We start from the raw sequence: 16273 nt of genomic DNA on the forward strand, positions 1-16273 counted from the left end.
TGTCAGTAACTATTTAGCAGGATACAACTTTCATGTGTTATAATTTTATCCATAAACAGTTTCTAAATAGATTTGACAGAAAATTGATCATATATCGATACATATTATATATATATATATATATATATATATATATATATATATATATATATAGATACATATTATATATATATATATATATATATATATATATATATATATATATTGTATAATACAATTTCACAACACTCAACCATAATAAACGATTAATCAATGTGCAAATTACCCCAATAGAACTTGTCAAACAAGATATATTGAGTATATAATTGTTTGAATTTGTGATGCATTTTGAACACTGCACGGCATGCATGATCTCCACTGCACAAAAACATGTTTTGGATAGTTTTTTTGAAGTATGAAGTGATTAGGACTGTGAGGGAAGCACTGTTTCATCCATCCATCCACCTAACAAGGGCTCAACAAGTCCACCAAGAGGGGAGTGTCTGGCTGCTTTGTCTGGCTGCTTGCCAGAGGTCAAAGGTCAGCACCCCGCAAGGTTTCATGGAGCAGAGGGCAGTGTCGGGGGAATAAAAGACGCAGCATCCTGACGCATGGCAGGGCTTTTGTTGTCGAGAGGCGGCACAGTTTCTGTACATATGGCAGCAGGCGGCAAGCAAACGTAAGAGGCTTTATCTTGACGCACACCGCCGCGGTCTTCATTGTTCCTGGTCAGTTTACAGGCTGCTGATGGACGGGCTTGTTGCCACAAGTGTGACACATGTGGTCAAGCTGTGCTCAATGAGGAGATGAGACAACACATTCAGACAAAGCTAATGAAGCAGCACGTGTGCTTGTCTGCCCGAGTGTGTGTACACACAGTCATATGTCAGAAGAAGGGACAGTCGTATTAGGTATTAAGACAAAAGCTGAATATAAACTTATTTCACCACCAATAAGATGACCTTTTCTTCTGCTGAGTCAGAAAACAGAGGACTCTCCTACTTTGCTCTCACAGTGATGGCACCACTTAAGACCAAAGTTTTCTGCTGTTTTCTGCTTTTGTGCCAGTTTCTGCAGGAGCTTTGAAGAAGATATTGACCCAAAGCTATAAAGCAAAACCACCATAAAAGCATGGTTGATGATTTATCTATACATACTGAAGTAAACATTAGCTGCACTGCCTGCATCAGCAACACCTGTGATGGTGTTGAGAGTGCTGAGTATGCCATTCTGGTCCTGATGAAGATGAAGAGAATAATGTAGCTGAGCCAAAACATGGTGAGTGACATTATATATTATGATTTTCTAAGATCACCTGCAGGAAATAAGATCCCCATCATTACGTCCATCAATGACCAGAGAATATGGATTTCATATCCATATTTTTAACAATATGCATAACAGTCAGCAGTGGTTAAATTGTATCTAAACACAAAGAACAGTAAGACTATGTTTTCATAATGTATCAAAAGTGAGTGAACAACACCATTATGCAGAATAGCTTCTCATATATTAGATACTACATATTGATATTGTAGCATTAACATGTGAGCAGCAATGTTGTTTGAGGTGGAAATACTACTTTATTTAATGCTTCATTGTGTCTTATAAGTTTCAACTACAACTCTCATACACATGAGGTCAAATAAAAAGTACAATATTTCCTCTAAAATTGGGTAGCTTAGAAGTATAGCATTACATGGAAATACACAAATAGTACAAGCACCTCAATATTGCACTGCAGTACTTGAGTAAATTAGTATTTTAAAGCCAGTTGGAACGCCAATGTATTATTTTATCATTAGTTGTTAGTTGGTATAAACAGTGTGGTATATAAACGACCATCACAGACCTCTAGTGGCTCCTGGTGGACACTAATGTAAAACACAACACTGATGGCCTTGTTAGTAAAGAAACTGTGACACGTTATATCAGTATCACAGATTTTTCTTTTATTTACAGTATATGAGGTAGTGTATTGTCAGGCAGGAGGAGGCTGGAAAGTTTTCATCTTTAGAAAGTATTTATTATGTTATTGTTGGGTACTTTATTCCATTTTATTTGTGTATTATTTGATAGCAATTTGTAACCTTGTTTTAAAGAGTGCTGTATAAATAAAGCGTATTATGAGGACTGTTATTATTATAACTATTATGATTATTATGAGTAATATTGATGTTACTTGGATTATTATTTTTTATTATTATTACTATTATTGTTAATATTTCTAATTATTCTGTTTGTTGTATACAATTTTATTTAAATTAATCGTTTTAATCTATTCGACATATTTTGTTGGATTATTTGTAATTTTTCTATTTAGTTAAAATTGTCTAGCTTTTTACTTTTATTTGAAAACTCGTTGTTGCAAGAATTCTTATTTGTATTGAATTATTATAGAAGCACCACATCCTCCGGCCAGCAGGTGGCAATACGTGACCTTTCATTAAACACTGTAAAAAAAAAGAGGAAGCACAATTTATAAACACGCTTGAATTTTGAGTTGGGAAGAGCTGATTTACAGATTTATATATAAATTGTTTACATTTACATAGTGACAATGGAGAGGAGCGCAGGGACAGTCTCAGCTATCAAAGCTTTAGGGTGAGTAACCGCTTCTTTATTTGCTGCGTAGTCACCTAACTTACCTTCGTGTGTTACAGAAACTTATTACAAGGTCTATCCAAGTTACCTAGTTTACTTCAACCTCTTGTTAAATGTGTATTTTTGCATCAATATGCTGGCCTCTGCAGTCTATTAGGACCAACGTAAAGCAGCTCATTTCACCTGCCGTCCTACTTCCTGCTCAGGTACCCGGGCAGCGCGTGCCTCTCGCGGTGTCGCTGCGATGAGCTCCCCTGCCCGCTGCTCACCTGGCTGACTGCGGAGCTGACGGCTCTCTGTCCAGAGCTCCAAGGTGCTCATTGCGAACCTCTGTCCTCTGTGGTCAGACATGTTAAGTCTTCAGGTGGTGTTTCTTCTAACTGAGTAGAATAACATCCACATCTGGTTAGTTTTTAAGACACTGGCTGACCATGACCTGAGCTCTTTTACAACTTTAAACAACACACTTTGTATCAGTTGCAGTGTCTGTGTTTGTAGTTTTATTTCTGGGGTTTGTTTTTGTGTTTTAGTGTTTTTTTCTTATTGTTAAGATAGATCTTTATTCATCCTAAAGGAAGTTTTTGTGGGAAAAGGTGCTCAGTTTAAAAACATATGAATATTTATCTATGTTAATATTTCCCATGCGTTCATAAAACGGTCAAATTAAGAAATCTTGCAGCTTGACCATGATTTTTTAGACCGATACCAATATCAATATTTGTCAATTTAGAAATTATGATAATGACATATCGATAGCATTTGTTGTTGTTGCTGTTTTGCAGAAACACATAACATACACATTGTTTTATAAGGATGCCTCCATTGTGTACCCAAATATACTAATTGGGGCATTGTACAGTTTACAAATGAACTTGTCGGTGACAAGTGATGGACCTCGTGGACAAGTGATGACGCTTTTTGATAACAAAACATCTGCAATAGTCTAATATTGGCCCATATATCAACCTACCTCTAATGGAAAATTATCTTTTTTTTTTAGACTCAAGCAGGACAAGTGACGTCTTGCTGGTGGGGGAGTTGAGAACGTTGCTGTCCAACATGTTGTCTCCCCTCACTGTGTTGACATCAGAGGTGCTGGGGCCGTCCATCCTCAATAAAGTCACAGGTGAAAAATATTAGGACCCTTGTGGTTTATGTAGTGGTGTGTTTCAGGTTGTAACTCATGATTGTAGTGCCCATGAATTTGTGCATTTCCTGCCCAACATTTTTCAATGTTTCACTCTTCTTAAACTGTCTGTTCAATCCTTTAGAGTTCCTGGTAGCAGAATTGCAAGCGGCTCAAATATTGAGGCGTAAGGAATCGCATCCTGAGGAGAAAACAACAGGAGACGAGTCTGAAAAAGAGCAGCGAGTTAAAGATCACAGCCATGAGCTCGCTGAGTTTGATCAGGAATACGAAGATGACGATGAGAAAGAAAGGAAGAAGGCGGAGATACAGGCAGAATGGATATTACTGCTGCACGCCCTTGACATGGATGCCGCCTCGCAATTTACAGACGTGTCGAGTGAAGTAAGTTTGACGTAAGAGAGACTGAGATGTCATGACTACAAACTGAATGCTTTTTTAAATGTTATTTGTATGCAGGTGGACTCGAGGCTCACTCGTCTACCGTGTGGAAACATGGCGAACTCGCTTCTTAACAATAGCCTCAGCTCAGCGCAGTGGGTATGTTGCCACAGTTACTAGTTCATCACACATCATATTGTGTAACTCTTTGAGCACTTTAACTTGTTTTTTTCTTCCCCCTTTCTGTTTCTCAGGTGCAAGTTAAAAAGATCAATCAAGTTCTGTCAGAGGACTATCACTGTCGGCGACAAATGATGATCAAACGCTTTCAGGTGACACTTGAGTCGTTTTCGTGGGGAGAAAAACAAAAGGTAGTTTTACGTCACTTCCTCTGTTCAGAACTCACTATTTTTACGAGCAGTGGATCATTTGTCTATTGGGGGTCATTGAGGTTCATGATGACAACAAACGGCTCAATTCAATTTGTTTTTTTATTTACAGGAGCGCAGTGAAGCTCTGGCCTTGGTGCCTCCTCTTTCATCTCTCTCCGGCTCCTCCCGAGTCTCCTCGTCTCTTCTGATCGCCGCCAGAGAGGATACATTCCTCATGGAGCCGATCAGGGCTGGAACAAGCACCCCCGTCTACAAGGTAAACGGATATAAACTGTTCCTGTGATTCTGAATGAAGACCTCAAAATACAGATGGCCTCTAATTCCTATTTGGTCTCACTAGATTTTGATGGGCAGCGTACCAGACAGAGGAGGGAGACCAGGAGAACTGGAGGCTCCTATGCCAGCATGGTCAAATCAAAGAGCGAAAGGAAACCGATCAGGACGAGGAGGTGGACCCAATCAACAACGTAGATTTTCTGATAAGAAGAAGAAAGGGAAAAATGAGTAACATGTCTTTCTCTTACTGCTTAATTTGAGAAATAAGTAATTTTTTTTCTTTATTCAAATCCTTGTTATGGAATAATATATGGCTATGGAATGGTACATATGATTTGATTTTATAGTTATGAAGGTGTGAAAAATTATTGGTTGTAATACATACACTACCTGACGGTGTACTTTTCTAAAATAGCTTCTCATTGCTATAATGTACTGGTATTTTACCAGATATTTTTGTTGAGAAAATGAATACTACATTTTTGGATATGTTGGCTTTGCACATTTATATTTGCTGAAGAATAAACCCAAGTAAAGAAAGACATGCATTGTTATTTTGTGTTGTGTATGTAATGTGCCATGTTGGTTATGTTTAACTGTTCAATTACCATGTATTATGTAGGCTGTAGCTTTTTTCAGCAAGAAAACATGTCACTGATGTACATTATATTCTCTCATATTAACTGTTTTTGCAAGATAACAGATACTTCATTGGTTTGGCTCTAATTAGTTGTGTTTAGCTGAATCTGCCTCCACTGTTTTTTTCCAGGAAAATTGGGAACTAACTGAGCACATCTTGTGTGTCAGTCTGTCTACAGACATATGTAGAGACATTTCAGACGTGGAACATCATTAGCTTATCTGTTGGAAGCAGAGTATTGCTGGTCCAATTGCCCACATTTTTGTATCCCAGTCTCTTGAAGTTGAAACAAACTGAATTGCTATATTTGTTTTTCAAAACGGATGTAATATTCAATATACAGATGTAAAATGTAATATAATTTGAGTAAATAAAGATCTAATTTAAAACACTAGTCAGCATGTGAAAAGTAGCCTACGGTTTACTTGTCTTTCTTTTTTTTAAACATTAAACAAAACAAAGTAAAAAAAAAAAATACATACACTATATATAATGTTGGCTAGGATTAAGTCAAAGTCAAAGTTAGCTTTATTGTCAATTCTTCCACGTGCAAACAGTTGAAAGAACGTTTATCTCCTGTCCAACATATAAAGTGAATACAGATAATAATAAAGTGCAAATAGATTTTTTTAAAGAACATTGAGACAACATATATATTAAGAAAAAACAGTCTGTATTATAGCAGCAGTCAGACATAGGAGTCTGAAGGAAAGTAAGTACAATACTGTTTTCGTACAGGTGTTACGTCGTAGTCGGTTCCCCCGTCGAATAGTGTTCCCCTCCTCTTAAAGTGACAGCGCCCCCATCGGCGGTTAGGGTTTATGTTAGAGGGAAGCGGTGTCCAACACAACACCGGAAGTTATCCGAGAGTCAAATGATGTAACACAATCCGGACTAGCTAAAGGTCGACATAAGGTAGCCTGCGGAGCCGCGTCCGTTTTTATCAGCCAGCAAACTCACAAATACTACCAAGAATTTACAAAATGCCGAGAGGAAGCAGAAGCCGGTCGTCCAGGATGGCTCCTCCAGCCAGGTAACGTTTCATCCGTGTTGGTAAAACACGTATTTAGACTCATTTAGTTAGTTAGCTGCGAACAAGTCTAGCGTAACGGTTAACGTTTCAAGTGTTAGCTCGTGCCACTCGTTATTAGATTAGTAGCTCATGATTATTTATGAACATCGTAATGTTTCCTCGAGTACCAGGAAATGGATGCTCGCTCAGAAGTCATTGATTAAGTGTTGAAGGTTACAATGTGTAATCTAGCTACATCATGGTAATGTAATGTTGCCTGTCATGTGACGTCACAGCGTCACAATAAAATAAAGTTAAACTGTGTGAATGTACATCAAACTACAGGCAGCTAGGATCAGTTTTCCTTTTACCTCCATACAAATTGAACTTGAAATTGTTTTGCAGCTACTATTTTTATTCATAAACCCTTTAAAACCATTACAATTGTTTGTCATGATATACACATCACTTATACAAACTAAATAAGAATTTGTTTGATTTTTGGATTACGTTCCAAGTTTCAATAAAAGCTTAGGGCTCTAGATACTAGCCTTTGCTCTAACGCCAAGCTGTCCAGGCGAATCAATGACCTCAGGTGACACCCTCTGCCTGTCCCACATACAGTTACTACACTGATATGTTATACTTCTTTCTGTCACTTTATTTAACACTTTAAATATACTTTGTATATGACTCATATGTGCATAGATATCTTTTTTTTATATGTACTTTTTATCCCGGGGGTTTCCCATTGTCAACGTTTGCCCTAGTGAGATTCTAAAGACAGAAAGTGTGCAGGCTTATTTTCTTGAAAGTTGATGTTTTTGGCCTTCTTGAACTTTATAATTAGCATCAATTCAAAACTAATTCTAACTCATTTGAAACCAACACTTGTGCCAGTATTTGATAGTGTTTGGACCTGTATTTGAAATGTATTTCTCACCCCCACTTATGACCAGGGCTGCACCCCCTCCTATGGCTAGGGCTGCACCCCCTCCTTCCTATGCCCCGGCTCCAATGCATGCTCCTCCATCTGCTATGGGTGCTCCAGCTGCAGCACCCAAGCAGCCTGGTATGTTTGCCCAAATGGCGACTACAGCCGCTGGAGTGGCAGTGGGCTCTGCAGTAGGACACACCCTCGGCCACGCCATGACTGGAGGCTTCGGTGGAGGAAACTCGGAGCCTGCCAAGCCTGATGTCACATACCAAGTAAATAAACTGGGGTTTAGGATCTTGTCATTAGACAGAAATAGCCTCAGGGCAGATTAGTGTGTCTGACCTGTGGGAGGTAGGTAGCGGTAACAACAAAACAGTTGGAGGAGGCAAAGTAGTGATCACTACCAATAGATGTTAACTGGTAGGCTTCCATCTTAAATCCAGTTATTGGTGATTATGGATTACTGTGAACCACGTACATAATCATAATGTTACCTTCACCTGAATTTATCCATAGTATGTATTAATGTACTTGTGTGCTGACTGATTCCAATGGGCTGACATTTTTGATTGTCTTTTTGATAATAAAAAAACATGTAAAGGAAACATTTAAAGCTTAGCGCACATATCTTTGCCTGTGAGACGTCTTCAGAGGTTTTGACACTTGCATAACATATAGCCATGTTAATCATTGCAATATGTTATGGATAAATGTGTTATTTTTTTCTGGTAGCATTGGCAAGAAGATTTAACTTTTTGTCACATTTGAAACCAATGACTGAAATGATGTATGATGGATCCCATCATTCACCTTGTGTCTTTCAGGAGCCGTACCAGCAGCAGCCACAGTCCATGTACCAGCAGCAGCCACAGTCCATGTACCAGCAGCAGCCTCAACAGCAGCAATCCTGCTCCTATGAGCTCAAACAGTTCATCGAGTGCGCCCAAAGCCAGAGCGACCTCAAGCTCTGTGAGGGCTTCAGTGAGGTGCTGAAACAGTGCAAGTTCTCTAATGGTGAGTAAAAAGAGCAGTTGTAAGACATTTGATTCCACATGAATACACATTTATAGCTTGTTGATGAGTGGTTATGGCAGTCCAACAGTGCAGTCTTGCACCACTGATGTAATAGTAGAGTTATCATTTTTATTTCACTGTTTTGACTCACACACTCTTGCATTTTACCAGCTGTATCCATTGTCAGTCTTGTTGATGGTTTTTCTTTATACATTTGAGTTAACACTCCCAAATAAGGAGGATTTGCATGAACACTTAGTCATTCAGACGTCATCGCCACCTGACTTTGCATTAGGCTGTCATAGGTCTTATGTAATTTGTTGCAATACACAGTGTGGCCATAAGGAGGTGTATATTTAAAGGCTTTCTGAATTCATTATATAACTACCATTTATTTATTTATTTATTGTACTATAGGATTATTTAAAATGATAATTAGGACAATCTGTTGAATTAAACTTTTCTTTTCTCCACAGGTATGTCATGAGACTGAGAAAAAAACTGGAGATTGAAGAACACACACAAACCGTAATGAGCCGCCGTGCTGGAAGAATACTAAAAGTGTTTTAACCTACAAGACATCAATAAACATGCTTTATTTTGACAGCTGATTATCATTAGACAGCATCATTGTGTTCATTCTCAGGACATTGCTGCAGAGTTTGTAGTAATAGTCATATACATATTGTTTATATATTTTGCTGCGTGTTGATTTGAGTTGTTTTCACCAGTGATTTTCATTAGCTTGAGTGCTTTTAATTTAAATTGACGCGTGTGCTTGTTTCCATCGTCTGGATTATGATGTCTGCAGTTTGTTTGCAACATGTTTTAGATTTCAAAACAATAAAGCCCTTGAATCATAAAAGCGGCGTGAGGTATTCTAATCTATTGCACTGCCTGTTTTTAATGTTACACTGGACTTTCTAAGAAACGTTTCTATTTTTACATCCACTTTCTTTAATTAGACTTCACAGGGGCCCAGCACCTGTCCAGTCACTCAGACCTGAATGCATATCCACAAGTTGAACGTTGCATGGAGGTGGTAATGTAGGACAGCCCTCTCCTTCTCTCAACGTCTCACGGCGAGGGCAGCAGCAGGCTGTTATTTCATGGAGCTGGCTTTAGTGCACACACGCGTTCAGAGAGTGCTGCTGCGGAAGCATCTATTTATTTTTGGCGTCTGACATTAAAGTTCGCCCTTTAGCGGCACCACACAGCTGCGACAGCACCGGGGTCTGACCGGAGCTCTTCGTCCGTCCTCTGCCGCCTCACGACCAGACCGAGCGCTTGTGATGGATAACCGGAATAACCGGGACTGACCGACACGAGGTGAGAGACCGAGCGGGGTTATTCTCCCCTCCATTATGTCCCTTTAATGTGTTTATTACTGGAGCCCGCAAAAGGTCAAATGGTGACAGAGGACGAGAGGGATATTTTGTTCCCACACTGTGGCACGTTGCTTAATTAGTCTGCACCCAGTGGTGTGACGGTAATGACGGCGAGTCGCGAGCCGAGACGGTTCATTCGCTTATTTTCTGTTAATCAACACGAGTGAGACGGAGTTTAAACACTGCACAATTACAAAGAACAGTGGAAGAGGTCGTTCCATCCATATGAATGATGGCGTCCATGTGTACAAGGTGACAATTCACTCATTATGCATCTCGAAACCTTTAATTTTAAGAAAAGAGTGAAATATGCATGAAATGCAAACGCCGGAAACGCCAAGTCGCTCCTCAGTCGCGTATCAATATGCTTGAGTGCATATTCTCCCTTATACTTCTACTCTACTGCATCATAAAGGAAATTAATTTCGACATGCATTATATGTTTTCATAGATAAGGACTCGCTACTTTGCAGATTAAGATGTTAAAAACGTCATGATAGATGTATATAACGTCATGTATCGTTGCAGTTAATCTGCGATTAGTGGTTAGTTGTATGAGCCATCATTCGCCATATTATCTCAATTAAAAAAGGCCATTATTTCTCAAAGCACAAAGAGACATCCAACCAGCAGTCCCGAAACCCTAAAATATACAATTTCCAATATGAGAAGAGCAGTTTGAGAAGCTGCAAATGTTTTGCATTCCTGCATAACGTAGCCGAAAACAATTCCACTTCGCAATGATAATCAATTTAAATAACATTACAGGGCTCCTCCTGATGCTTGATTAATAATGCGTTGTGTTCAGTGCTGTGTTATTGAAAATACAAACTGTTTCCGTCAGCGACAGACTGCTGTGAGCTGTGAGAGGAGAGAGCAGGTTGTGCAGCCTCGGTGGTGAACCGACATCACAGCCACCAACCATGACCAAAGAGGACGAGGCTGACTGGGTGGGAGCCCAGGAGTTCTACGACAAGTACGAGACCAAAGAGATTCTGGGAAGGTATGTTCATAAAGACTTTAATCAACCCGGAGCACAAGCAGAGAAGAATCATATCTCTCCAAAATGTTAAACTACAGTAATCCTTTAAAGGGGCCACATACCAACATGTGGTAAACAACCGGCCCAGACACGCGGATGTGGAAAACAAGTCCGATGGTTTCCCTGAAGTTTCCCAGAAGTCCCTGAGAAATGCCTACAGTGCCAGAGCTTTTCTTTCTCTCATCGTCATTCACCTCCATCTGTCAGACGGTGGTGCTGTTACATAACACACACAGTGTTCAAGGAGGCCGCATTCATGAACTTCAGGGTGTTTTGGACAAAGGTTTAGTGTTGAGAGCTATGCTGGATTGGACGGCACCCTGTTAGATTACATAATGCAACTTTATTTCTAAACATGCAGGTCACGAGGTCACCAGACTCTAACAATGTGTTCGGCTGCTCTAGTACTCTTCACATGGCTCAGGGAGCTTCACAAACGGGATGGAGAGGCAGTTGGGTTCCCTCTAAATGACAAAATAGAATAATTAAATACATAGAAATTACAGTCTTTGACTTTATGCTCATCACATCAAGATGAGGCTCCTTCTCCACAGGTAACATTAGAGTATATAGGAAGAACATGGAAAAAAAACACCTCCAGGATGTTGAGAACAACATCCAACAGTTATCACAGAAAGCAGCAGCCAAAGTCTTCGAGTCCAGCTCAAGCGCAACCCTTAAGCGAAGAAACAAGTAACCTCACAAAGCTGTAGATGTGAAGTGTTGTTCTCTTCCTCAGGGGAGTGAGCAGCGTGGTGCGTCGCTGCATCAACAAAAGGACGTCTCAGGAGTATGCGGTGAAGATCATCGACATCACCCCCTCGGACAAGACGACCCCGCAGGAGATCGAGGAGATCAGAGAGGCGACGGTGAAGGAGATCGACATCCTGAGGAAAGTCTGCGGACAAGATAACATCAGTAAGCCCTTTTATTCTCCGGGGGGAAACATACAAATATTTGAATTGCTTTATTTAAACGTGAATCTGCAATACAAGTCTCAGAAAGCCAAAAGAGCTTGTCCGGGTTTTGTCTCACTCGCCTGCTCAAGAGGTCAGGTGTGGTGAGGTGTGCTCTTAGTTGTGTCTGTCTTCAATCAATACTGAGTGTACCTTTAAATGTCTCTCCTCTCCAGTACAGCTCAAAGACTGCTACGAGTCCAACGCCTTCTTCTTCCTTGTGTTTGACCTGTAAGTGTCAAGTTTTAGACGACTGAGTTTTAAACAGAAATTCAACCAAGCAGCTTTTCAATTGTTTTGTTTTGTGTCCCACAGGATGAAGAGAGGTGAACTGTTTGACTACCTCACAGAGAAAGTTACTCTGAGTGAGAAGGAAACCCGGTCAGTAAGAGTGTTAGGTCACTATCTGCTAACACAAAAGCGATGAATTGTCCTAATTCTTAAAAGACTGGTCGGGTTTGGTGTTTGTTGGTTTTAGGAACATCATGCGTGCTCTGCTGAAGGTGGTCCAGGTTCTCCACGGCCAGAACATCGTCCACAGGGACCTGAAGCCTGAGAACATCCTTTTAGACGACCAGATGAACATTAAACTCACCGACTTTGGCTTTGCTGTGCAAGTCCAGCCGGGACAGAGGCTCAAAGGTCGGTGAGAGCCGACATGGAAACCAACCAGCAAACATTATCATATTATCTGAATACATTTAAAGTCCTTTCAAAAATGACATGTTTACGTCCAGGTGGTTCAAAAGTGAAAAGAAATTGCTCACACTGACATATTCAGATTAGAAATTCCCCCCAGTGTACTCGGCTACAGATATATTTGTTTCTATTACAGTTACTATGTTTAAAACCTTCAGTGCCGTTACAGCAGCTGCTGGTGGTCGGCTGTGAATCTGGGTCTGGTTTCACAACATGCTCCCGTCTCCCTGAGCGTCTCTTACAAAGGTTAAGATGCAACAGGACACTGTATGTATTTGCTGTAGTCTCAGACACTCCGAGGACACTGACCTTTCAAATAAGACTCCGAGAGCATCCGATCATTATTAGCAGTGGGAACTGGCAAGTCAAATGTCCCATGGAACTGTGTATCCTCAAATCATTTAGTTTAGTTGGTAAATATGCAATAGAGTTAAGCTCAAATCTGTAGATCTACAGTAAATGAACGTCTTAATGCAAACTATGGTGGATCATTTCAACATGTTCTCAGATGTGGGTAAATGGTGTGATGCATATTGATGTTCAACTGAGACAGAAGCCACTTGTGGAAAGTAATTACAAGCACTCAAGTTACCGTATTTGAGTGGGTTAGAAAGTGAAGTTATAATGTGATTTAATTATTTTCTTAACTTCTTTTGCTTGGATAGGAACTACAGAAAACCCTACAGTTATGCTTTCATGGCTCACAGGTTTACGTCACCCACATTAGATGATCTCTGAGAAACTCTTGCTGTGTGCATTGCTGTTTTGGAGACGAATTGACTGCAAATGTTGTTTTTTTCCTCTTGTAAAGCACTTTGTAATCTCTGGTGTTGATAATGACACATAGAATGATCACAGTCAGGAGAGGTGACATTAGCCTGCTACTTGAAATACTCTTCAATATAGGAACTAATGTAATTTTATTTAAGTAGTTTACAAAAGGTAGTTCCATAGTACTTCTACTGGAGTATGATTGATTTTGGACGGCTGTGGCTCACGGTTTAGAGTGGGTCATCCTTTAATCTCAAGGCGCCACCTGTCTGCATGTGGAAGTATTCTTGGGGATGGGTGAGATGCAGAGGTCAAATGTCATGTATGTATGTGATGACTTAAGTAAAGTTGACTTTTGGACATTCTAGTACTACCACCAATATCCATCAGATTAACAAGATGACACCCTTATAAGGTTTTCTGCCAGAGACCAAGTGGTGAAACACTTTTTCAAGCTTTGTCAATGTGGGTTTTAAAGTTCACGAGTTTGATGCATCTTGTGATGCAGAGGTGTGCGGGACTCCTGGTTACCTCGCTCCGGAGATCATCGAGTGCTCCATGGACGGAGGGCATGCAGGATACGGTACTGCTGTGGACATGTGAGTGAGCAAGAAACACACGAAACAGCAGGAAGTTATCAGTGTCAGATATACAAACTAAACAATTTAAGCAACAAAGTTATTACAAATATTAACAAATGGCTTATAAAGTATGTAAATGTACAAATACCGCAGCAATGTGGATCTATTGTAAGCTCATGCACAATATAGTAACTCATGTTATCCTGTGACCTGGCTTGCACACTTTCCAGGTTATCAGGATGATTGATGTACACACCGTTTACACACTTTAAGCTTTTTTTTCTCCTGGTTGCTGCCTGCAGATGGAGTTCAGGGGTGATCATGTACACGCTACTCGCAGGCTCTCCGCCCTTCTGGCACAGGAAACAGATGATGATGCTGCGTATGATCTTGTCTGGGAGCTACGACTACTCGTCTCCAGAGTGGGAGGACCGCTCAGACACTGTAAAAGATTTGGTAGGCTCTCATCTCTACTTCTGCTAGTTGGGTTTTGTTACAATACTTTTGGTGTTTGACTAAGTATTGATATCACTTGGGACAATTATATGAAGCTGCTACACGGTTTTAATTACAGAAGAATAAATAAAATCCTCTGTGCGGTTTCCTCAGATCTCCCGGATGCTGGTAGTGGACCCAACGCAGCGATACACAGCGACAGATGTCCTCAACCACTCATTCTTTTCTCAGTATGTGGTGAATGAAGTGCGGCAGTTCACTCCATACAGGCGATTCAAGGTGAGAAGTAAAAAAAGACGTGTGAATTAAATTAAGATACACAGTTTATACCATAAATGTTGAGATTTATTTCTCACCTTCCACTTCATAATATCCATGACCGTAAGACAAACTCAAGGCAAGCAGTCGAGCTCTCTGACCTGAATAGAATCAAAATGTAATGATTTTTGAGAGATGGTGCCCGCGAGCACAGCAACAAGGATGGCTTTCTCACCATTAATACCACACGATAGGAAACTCTGATTACAGTATACGTATTCACTCAACCGGCCCAATTCCAAAATGGCATATGGTAATTTTCCATTACAGAGTAAATTTAATTAAAATGTCCTTCAAAGATAATTTTACAATTTATTGATTTATTTACAACAGTTTAGCATATTTACTCACTTGGTTAGCCCTGTCCAAATGCCTTATCCAATAATTTTAGAGTTTATTAAAAACAAGTTTGAAGGTAATTTTTCTAATTAAATTAATTTCATTGTGCACTGAAATGAATGAAAACAAATTGTTGTCCATAAAGAAGGATATAAACTAATAGGAGGGTAAGAAAGCCATCAGTCTTGAGAGTATGGGTATGGGGGTCTTGTAAAGAAACATTGTTACGGTGAGTGGCAAGTACACTTTCACCACATTTAATATACCTGTAGTACTCAGTGAACTTTTCCCAAAATGTTCTTTCAGGTCATTTCCATGACTGTTCTCGCAACGATGCGAATCTACTGCAACTACCGCCGTGCCAAGCCCGTCACCAAGGAGGTGATCAAGAGCGACCCGTACGCCGTCAAGCCCATCCGCAAGCTCATCGACGCGTGTGCATTCAAGATCTATGGCCACTGGGTCAAGAAGGGACAAACTCAGAACAGAGCAGCACTTTTCGAGAACACTCCCAAGGCTATCCTGCTGTCGATGGCTGCCGAGGCCGACGAGCCGGTCCACCACATCTGGTAATGAGCACTTGTTCCTCGGGGCATATTAATGGGAATGATACTCGATGCTCTTCTCTGGTGTATAAAGGAAATTCACTGGTAAAATGTAACCAACTACCACCAGATAAGGTTCATTTAAGTTTGTCTTAAATGTGGAGTGTCGGTTTTGCTTTAATGAATTTTAAAGAACTGCCAAATGTGGCAAACTAAACATCTGCAACATCCCCACTGTTCAACACTTTATCCTAAATGTTGATTTAAAGGTAAAATAGCAGTTTAGTGGAAATATTGTCTGTCAAACCCATTCAACTGTTTTGACTGAAAACAGAACTCTTTGAATACTATGCATAATTCTCCATATCTCAAACATGGAGAATATTGTTCCACATTATCTTTTACTGTATGACATCTAAACAAGTATTTGTTGTGTTCAAGATTAGAATATGGATTTGATTTTTAAATGATCATTCATCAAGTCACCTGAAGAATTTCTGGTTGAATGACATGTAGTATTATGTTAACTCTTCAAATGGTCTTTTTTTAATTAGAACTTTGACAGCCAAAGCAAAACGTGTGGAAATAGATTAGACTATTAATCAGTTAACCTCCATACTTGAAATTACGTGTACTGTAAACCTATTTGATCATTATACAGGATGAACCGTACTCAATTTACTTTAACGGCTTTGAGGGATGTTTTAATGATTACCCCTTTAAAAATAATGTTATGGATTTATTTATTAAACTGTGCATTTCATGTAAAACTCCAAGTCTTGTTATTGTAAAGGTG

At 39.9% G+C, this 16273-nt stretch overlaps 3 protein-coding genes across 3 annotated transcripts; all 3 read left to right on the top strand.

Moving 5' to 3' along the window:
* Positions 1-2449: 2449 nt before the first annotated feature.
* LOC306742280 (protein FAM98B) lies at positions 2450-5802 on the top strand. The gene is made up of 8 exons (XM_079224631.1): positions 2450-2583; positions 2790-2896; positions 3584-3709; positions 3855-4114; positions 4190-4270; positions 4366-4482; positions 4613-4759; positions 4844-5802. Exons 1-8 carry the CDS (start codon positions 2540-2542, stop codon positions 5009-5011), a joined length of 1050 nt encoding a protein of 349 aa, XP_079080757.1. The 5' UTR covers positions 2450-2539; the 3' UTR covers positions 5012-5802.
* Positions 5803-6316: 514 nt separating this feature from the next.
* chchd2 (coiled-coil-helix-coiled-coil-helix domain containing 2) lies at positions 6317-9247 on the top strand. The gene is made up of 4 exons (XM_079225159.1): positions 6317-6452; positions 7391-7640; positions 8193-8382; positions 8859-9247. The coding sequence occupies exons 1-4, from the start codon at positions 6403-6405 to the stop codon at positions 8867-8869; spliced, it is 501 nt and encodes a 166-aa protein (XP_079081285.1). The 5' UTR covers positions 6317-6402; the 3' UTR covers positions 8870-9247.
* A 372-nt stretch (positions 9248-9619) lies between these two features.
* On the top strand, positions 9620-15505 carry phkg1a (phosphorylase kinase, gamma 1a (muscle); the record flags this gene model as incomplete). The annotated part of the gene is made up of 10 exons (XM_079225067.1): positions 9620-9711; positions 10615-10773; positions 11552-11730; positions 11945-11999; positions 12084-12149; positions 12247-12410; positions 13747-13837; positions 14122-14275; positions 14429-14554; positions 15239-15505. The coding sequence occupies exons 2-10, from the start codon at positions 10694-10696 to the stop codon at positions 15503-15505; spliced, it is 1182 nt and encodes a 393-aa protein (XP_079081193.1). The 5' UTR covers positions 9620-9711; positions 10615-10693.
* Positions 15506-16273: the final 768 nt, after the last annotated feature.

Source organism: Taurulus bubalis, assembly GCF_910589615.1.
Source record: "Taurulus bubalis genome assembly, chromosome: 10".
Taxonomy (NCBI): Eukaryota; Metazoa; Chordata; class Actinopteri; order Perciformes; family Cottidae; genus Taurulus; species Taurulus bubalis.